At 35.4% G+C, this 7,670-nt stretch overlaps 2 protein-coding genes across 2 annotated transcripts; one reads left to right on the forward strand and one right to left on the reverse strand.

Moving 5' to 3' along the window:
* Nucleotides 600–2,128, forward strand: LOC109839130 (putative nuclease HARBI1). The gene has a single exon (XM_020407561.1). The coding sequence runs from the start codon at nucleotides 785–787 to the stop codon at nucleotides 2,126–2,128; it is 1,344 nt and encodes a 447-aa protein (XP_020263150.1). The 5' UTR covers nucleotides 600–784.
* Nucleotides 5,358–6,151, reverse strand: LOC109837945. Its single transcript, XM_020406333.1, has 2 exons — nucleotides 6,060–6,151; nucleotides 5,358–5,919 (listed from the first exon to the last, which is right to left on the reverse strand). Exon 2 carries the CDS (start codon nucleotides 5,885–5,887, stop codon nucleotides 5,438–5,440), a length of 450 nt encoding a protein of 149 aa, XP_020261922.1. The 5' UTR covers nucleotides 5,888–5,919; nucleotides 6,060–6,151; the 3' UTR covers nucleotides 5,358–5,437.

Genomic DNA, 7,670 nt, shown 5'->3' on the forward strand with positions numbered 1-7,670 from the left:
CTTCGAATTGGGTGGTTTGAAGAAGAATTCGTGAATGTTATTTATAGCCAATCCAAATTTGTTTTTTTTTTTGTTTGAATTTGAATTTGAATTTGAATTTGTCGGTGGTCAACATTTGAAATTGAATCATTTTGTACAAACTGATCAGCTTTACACATTATCCAACGTTGTCAGTGAGAATCAATTTTTGAAATCAGATCAGCTTTACACATTATCCAACGTTGTCGGTGGGAATCAAATTTTGAAATCAGGTCAGCTTTACACATTATCCAACGTTGTCGGTGGGAATCAATTTTTAAAATCAGGTCAGCTTTACACATTATCCAACGTTGTCGGTGGGAATCAAATTTTAAAATCAGGTCAGCTTTACACATTATCCAACGTTGTCGGTGGGAATCAATTTTTGAAATTGCTTTGTACGAGTGGGAATCAATTTTTGAAATCAGGTCAGCTTTACACATTGTCCAACGTATACACAGCTCAGCTTTTCTTGAATTGTGTGAAAGCTTTGTACGAGTGGGAATCATTTTTTGAAATCAGGTCAGCTTTACACATTGTCCAACGTATACAACTAAGCAAATTTGAATTTTGTGACAAATTGATAACAGCTGGAAAGCATTTCCTAAAATCAGCTCAACTTTACACATTGTTCAATGTATACAGCTAAGCAAAGTTTTATAAATAGCATACTAGATTAGGTACATCCACACAATTACTCGTTGTTGTGTTAAAATTATTATTCTCCATTTCTGCATACTTCAGTCATTCTTTTCTTACTTCAAAAATGAATTTCGATGTTGGAGGTCCATCATACTTATCATCATCTTCATCTTCGGATGATGATAATTTTCTGTCCAATATCATTGCAGAGATTGATGAAACCGAAGAAGTAATTTGTGAGTACATCAACAACAACATGATCCTCGTTAACAATTTACGTCAACACAACTACCAACCGATCCATGGTGGCTCGATTCCTGGTCATGCAGTGATCAACCGCGATCGAGAAAATGCGCATCAGAATTTGGTCATAGATTACTTTGCCGATAATCCACGTTTTGGAGAAGATATGTTTCGTCGTCGATATCGGATGTCAAGAAGTTTGTTCCTTCGTATTGTTGATGCAGTGAAAGATCATGACTATTACTTCCAACAACGAAGTGATGGACTTGGTAGAATGGGATTATCACCGTTACAGAAAGTAACAGCTGTTTTTCGCATGTTGGCATACGGTCTACCAGCTGATGCTACGGACGAATACGTTAAAATAGGTGAGTCAACAGCAATTGAAAGTATGACAAAATTTTGTCGTGCTATGGTGGAAATATTCGCAGAGCGGTATCTACGAACACCTAACGCTAACGATATTGCTAGGCTACTCTATATTGGAAAAAAACGTGGTTTTCCAGGAATGTTAGGAAGTCTTGATTGTATGCATTGGAAATGGAAAAATTGTCCAACAGCATGGTCTGGGCAATACACAGGACGTAGTGGGTCACCAACTATTATCCTCGAAGCTGTGGCAGATTATGATCTTTGGATATGGCACGCATATTTTGGTATGCCAGGCACCAATAATGATATCAATGTGCTGGAGTCATCTAATCTTTTCTCTAACCTAGCTCAAGGTATTGCTCCTCCCGCTCACTATGTTATTCAAGGAAAAGAGTATAATATGGGTTATTATTTAGCTGATGGTATATATCCGAAATGGGCTACTATTGTACAAACAATCCAACAGCCACAAGGTAGGAAGAAAAAATATTTTGCCATGAAACAGGAAGCATGTAGAAAAGATGTAGAACGTGCGTTCGGAGTTCTCCAATCACGATTTGCAATCGTGGCAGGATCAGCACGTTTTTGGAAAAAACATGTATTACATGACATAATGACTGCATGCATTATTATGCACAATATGATAATCGAGGATGAACGTGATCTTTATGCACCAATTCAAGAAGTGAGGGAAGCACCAACACCAGAAGTTGATATGGTAGCAGATGAAACTACAAGATTTACTCAATTTATTGCACGTTACGGAAAAATCAAGGATAAAGATGCCCATATTGCGCTGCGTAATGCATTGATAGATCATCTATGGGAGGAATACACTAATTCAGATAGTTAAGTGCATACTAAATTTGTAATTTTTACATTGTTGTTAATGTTTAATTATTTCCTTGTATTTTATTTCCTGTTGTGTTCTTGAATGTAATATTTTGGCAATATCAATAATAAAAATATAATATTTTAGCAATCAAGTTATTTTAATTAATAAAATAATATTTTATTGTTTTATTAGTTTAATTTTTAAATAATAAATCATTTTGTTTGGAAAATATGTGAAAAAATAAAATTTGATATGTGGGGTTAATTGTTGAAATAGTTAAAAATATAGGGAATAAAAAATAATTATATAAAAGTAGATAAAAAGAAAGATACTGAGAATATTCCTTTTTGGTGCAAAAAATGGTGCAATGGGTTGGAGATGAATTACTGTTAGATGTGACTTTTGCACCATTTTGGTGCAAAATTTGCACCATTTTGAGGCAAAGGGTTGGATATGCCCTTAGGCGGGCTCAAGCTTTCAATAGAAAAGCTCAAGTTGGTTATTAATTATTTAAATAATACAGCAGCAGTAGGATTATTTCAGAAGACTAGTGAGGAGGGCACGTGCAATGCACGCGCCAGCTCTATTTGGAACTTTATGAGAAACCGCGCTAAAGTTCTTATATAAACAGATGTTAAGGGGATGTTTGGCAAATTGAACGTGAATTAAAGATGTGAAAGTTATTTTTTTCGCAAGTAAAAAAATGTATCCGTGTCATCATGTAAGTGAAATACAGTGTTTGTTTACACAAGTAAATTATTGTTGGAAAGTAGAAAGTGAAGATACTGAAGATGATGAGGCAATTCATTTGTTTATTTATTTATTAAAAATTATATCATATTCTAAATAGTTATCAGTAACTGCAAAAAGTATTCAACGATTAAAAATATATAACTAGCATGATTAGGCACAAAAAATACAAAATTTAACTCATAGCATAATATTTTTTTTTAAAGAAAATCATGTACGTACAGACCCCTTACCAGATTTTATTATTCGTTTATCACAACGATTATCTTCTTTACCTTTCACTTCTCACATGCTTATCACACTTATCTTTTGTGTTTTCTTGGAATAAGTGTAATCAGAGTCAATTTACACTCAAGTTAAAATTTGATTGGTATATGAGGGTGAGCATCATCGAGCTAAAGTTCTATTGCTAATATTAATGACATGCATCCTCAAGTTAGAGAATTTAGTTTATATGAGGGGTGAGATGTGTGTTTTTGTGTAGAGTTAGTAATGCATGTACCCTCAAATTTAATCATCAAATTAATTTATATGATGTGTTATGTCATCCTCACATTGATTTTGATTTATATGAGATATTGTCATCCTCACAATAGGTTTTATTGATAAGACTTGTTGAGTTCATCAAGTTTGACAAAATATATGGGGGAAGGCATTGCCTCTATGAGCTAATAAATATGGAGGGGTTGCCCTCAACTTAACTTTTACAGTTTAATATATGAGATATATATATCCTAAAGTTGATTTTAATTTCAAATCTTATTCAAATGTATTAAGCTCTTTTACTTAATTAAGCTTGTGGCTTGTTGAGACGTGAAATTTTCTATGTGTCTACAGTTGTTTATATAGCATAGAAATGTATCCAATTTAATTTCTCTCGTATAATCACCATTATAACTTCACCGCTAATCTTATTAATATCCTTATCAATCTTAAATTAACATCTCCAACCCTTCGGCTTCATAAAATGTTATATTAAATGAGGTAAATTCATAAAGTTTTGAAAAACTCCAAAATTTCATGAATCTACAGAAAAATCCTAAAACTTTACAAACTGCAGATTAATCCTTATAAATTTTAGAAATAAACCTCACAAAAAATTATATTCAGTCTAGGATTTTAATGGTGAGAAACCATAAAATATGTCCTTAAGGTTTTCTATGATTATGTCCAAAATCAAACTTTTCCATAAATTATATAGTAAAATTATTTTAAAAATTTAGAACATAAGACAAATGCATACACATGCAAACGTACGTGCACTATACTAGTATACTATGCAAGGCCCTATGTTGCCACGTGGCACTTTTTGTTCATTTGACTCTTCATCTTTCTTATTACTATTCTTTTTATTGATTTTAGCTTATTTTTTGTTATGTACCAACTCTTTAATCGCTTATTAATTATATTCGGAAGTTGTCTTCTTAGACTTTGCTTCTTCGAAATATTTTACACATGAGTCATGAGTCTCATGACTGACTCCTTGCTTCTTTCAACATGCGTTCCCTCCAATTTCTTTTCTGTCTCTGACTCTTGCTCTTTTTTTTAATATATAACTGTTGAAGAAAAAGAAAATTTTCACATAAAGTATTAATCACCCTATTCAATGCTGGCATCTTCCCCGCCCCTTCAACGTTTCCTGTTAGTAATTATGTTCTTAACTTTTGCAATTTATCCCTTCTTTTTTGCCGCCCTTCTGATTCTACAAATTACTAGGTTGTCCTTATTATTATTTATTATTTGGTTTATTTTATTTTTGCTTGAAATTGTTTCATTTGCAAATTCAGTTCTTGCAGGAGTGATGGATTTAGAGAAAGCGCCTAGGATATGAAATGAACTTGGACAAATCAGAGAGGATGATTAAATATATATTGATTTTGGTGAGCACTATTATGACTGCTATTTTTTTCCTTCATTCTTATTTTTTTTATTTCTAAATTTCTTTTCAAATCCATGTCTTTCCTGATTTTAGCTTGATATGAGTCACTGCTAAAAAATTAGGCATCCTAGACGGAAAATTCCGTCTAGGATACACAGAATTCCGTCTAGGATGCGTATCCTAGACGGAATTCCGTCTAGAATACCCGTCTAGGATGTTTCCGTCTAGGATGTAGTATTCTAGATGGAAATTCCGTCTAGAATATATCCTAGACGGAATATTCTAGACGGAATTAAAAACCGTCTAGAATACAACATAGACAGATTATTCTGGACAGAATTTCCGTCTAGAATAATTCATCCTAGACGGAAAAAATTTTCGTCTAGAATGAGCATTCTAGACGGAAATTTCCGTCTAGAATACTCATTCTAGACGGAAATTGATGTGTTTAGATTTTTTTTAATTTTTTTTAAAAGGCATCCTAGATGGAATTTGAGCATCCTAGACGGAATTTCCGTCTAGGATACTAAGCTACAGTTTTTTTTTTTGCAAAATCTAGTTTGGTTCATCTTCCTTGATTGCAGATTCACTGTTTTAGTGTTCAATTTTCACAAAAAAGAAACAAAATGCATTTGAATTATATATATGAACATAGAGCTACACAGAACACTCAATGAACATAGTGCTACACAGAACACTCAATGAACACAATAATTTTCTAGTAAAAAGACAGAAATATGATTTATTACAACATAATCAGCCAATTCAAGGTATTGACCTGCTGAATGTATCCCATATTCATCTTCTGTCAATATGAGATAAATGGCGATGCTTCTTAGGCCCTTTTTTCCAGCATATCTTGGTTTTCTCTTCTCTGCAAATGCAGCTAAACCCTCAAGACGATCCTCGGTGTTGAGAAGCTGCACATAACATTCTTCTTCCACAGCAAGTGCTGATGACATTTCTACTTTTGGTTTATATCTCGGGCAATTTGAAGAGCTTTTAAGTATGCCTTGCCAAAAGAAACACAATAATTGACAAGTCCCGTATGTGAAAAAGATCACCATATGAATGACACAAGTGATAAGAGTTGCAGATAAGCTAGCATGCTTGCTAAAAAGGAATTTCCCATCACAAGATGTACCCATGGATAAAGCTTCCTTGCCATCAACTCTCCGACCAGTAAATACAAGTTCCTTCATCACAAGATGTACCCATGGATAAAGCTTCCTTGCCATCAACTCTCCGACCAGTAAATACAAGTTCCTTAGCAATTGATCTTCCAACTACCCTAAGCTTCCTTGCCATCAACTCTCCGACCAGTAAATACAAGTTCCTTAGCAATTGATCTTCCAACTACCCTGTAAAAATCCAAAGAGATGTTCAGACATAGCTGAGCTGATGAAAGGGGGCATGGTGGAGCAGCTGAAGGATGATGGGAAAGCGACGGCGGCTGAAGCTGGGGAAAGTGCGGCATCGGCGGTGCTGTTTGGTGGTGGCGATGCCTGCTGGAGGAGGGGAAGGGGAGAGGACAGGAGGCGGCGATGGCGGCTGCAGGGAAGGCTGGAGCGGCGGTGAGAAGGAGGCAGAGATGGATCTGGCTGATGGCGCGGTGCCTGAGGAGTGAGGGCGGTGGAGCTAGAGGTGGCGACGATTGAGGAGGAGAAGGAGGTGAAGGGGCGTGGCGGCGTTTCGCCTGGTCGGAGGGGTTGAGCGCGGTGGGAGGAGCGGCGGCGAAAGGAGGAGAGGCGGTTGGAGGGTGAGCGAGGCGGTGGTGTGGCTGGTCGTGGAAGAGGGCTATGGGAGGAGGGTTGAGCGGGAGAGCTGGTGGCGGATGGTGAAGGTGATGAGGAGGAAGGGGGTGAAGGGCTGAGGATCTGGGGATTTTTGGGTGAAGGGAGGAGAGAGAGAACAAAGAGGAGAGAGGGATGGGCTGTGGGTGCGGATTGATAAGAGATTAAGAGAGAGATGGGTCGTGGGTTGTGAAAATCTTGGGTGGGGGGGGATTTCAATTTTGGGGAAAATTTGCTGTTTACTTTTTTTTATATGAAGTCCAAAACATTCTAGACGGAAATTTCCGTCTAGAATGTATCCTAGACGAAAAATTCCGTCTAGGATACCTAGTCATATTAAAAAAAATTAAAAAAATATAAAAACCGTCTAGGATAGTATTCTAGACGGAAATTTCCGTCTAGGATATTTTATCCTAGATGGAATATTCTAGACGAAAATTTTTCGTCTAGTTTAATTCAAACTAGACGGAAAATTTTTCGTTTAGAATATTCCGTCTAGGATACACGATTTTCTACTAGTGAGTTGGTGTAAATATTTATTGTCTCTTCATTTGTTACAGAAATGGTATTAGATGTTCTGTTAAATATCTATCTATTTATCTACTATCATGGAGGTATTTAACAGAAATATTATATATTTTATGTTAAAATTCTACGTGATGAAATATGTTTGTTTTTATTGATAGTTTGTACTATTTTATTTTCAAGCATTTTACATATTTGTTTTTATTGATAGTTTGTACTATTTTATTTTCAAGCATTTTACATATTTGGTAAGAGTAAACTCTTGACAAAAAAAAAGATTTGTTGCCTTTTTTTTAATAAACAGTAATATTTAGAATAAATTTAATCATTTTGGTACAAACATGTACTACGAAAAAGATCTCAGAGCATCATTGTAGGCAGATAAAATTGTCTTTATCCCTAACAAAGAAATTTATAAGTTCGCCTGCAAGAACACTACAAAAAATAGTAAAAACGGACAAAAACACTGATATCTCTCAAACCGAACGGAATTTGGAGAAACCGATGGCGGCAAACCAAACTTTAGTTGGCTTGGTGGTCGGCCCCGTCTCGTCGAGATAATCGATTTTCATATATAATTCGTCTAATTCTGATTTACGGTTTGAAAGTTATG

Source organism: Asparagus officinalis, chromosome 4, assembly GCF_001876935.1.
Source record: "Asparagus officinalis chromosome 4, Aspof.V1, whole genome shotgun sequence".
Classification (NCBI taxonomy): domain Eukaryota; kingdom Viridiplantae; phylum Streptophyta; class Magnoliopsida; order Asparagales; family Asparagaceae; genus Asparagus; species Asparagus officinalis.

Coding starts and splice junctions, on each gene's coding strand:
- LOC109839130 (XM_020407561.1), top strand. CDS start 785: ATGAATTTCGATGTTGGAGGTCCATCATACTTATCATCATCTTCATCT.
- LOC109837945 (XM_020406333.1), bottom strand. CDS start 5,887: ATGGGTACATCTTGTGATGGGAAATTCCTTTTTAGCAAGCATGCTAGC.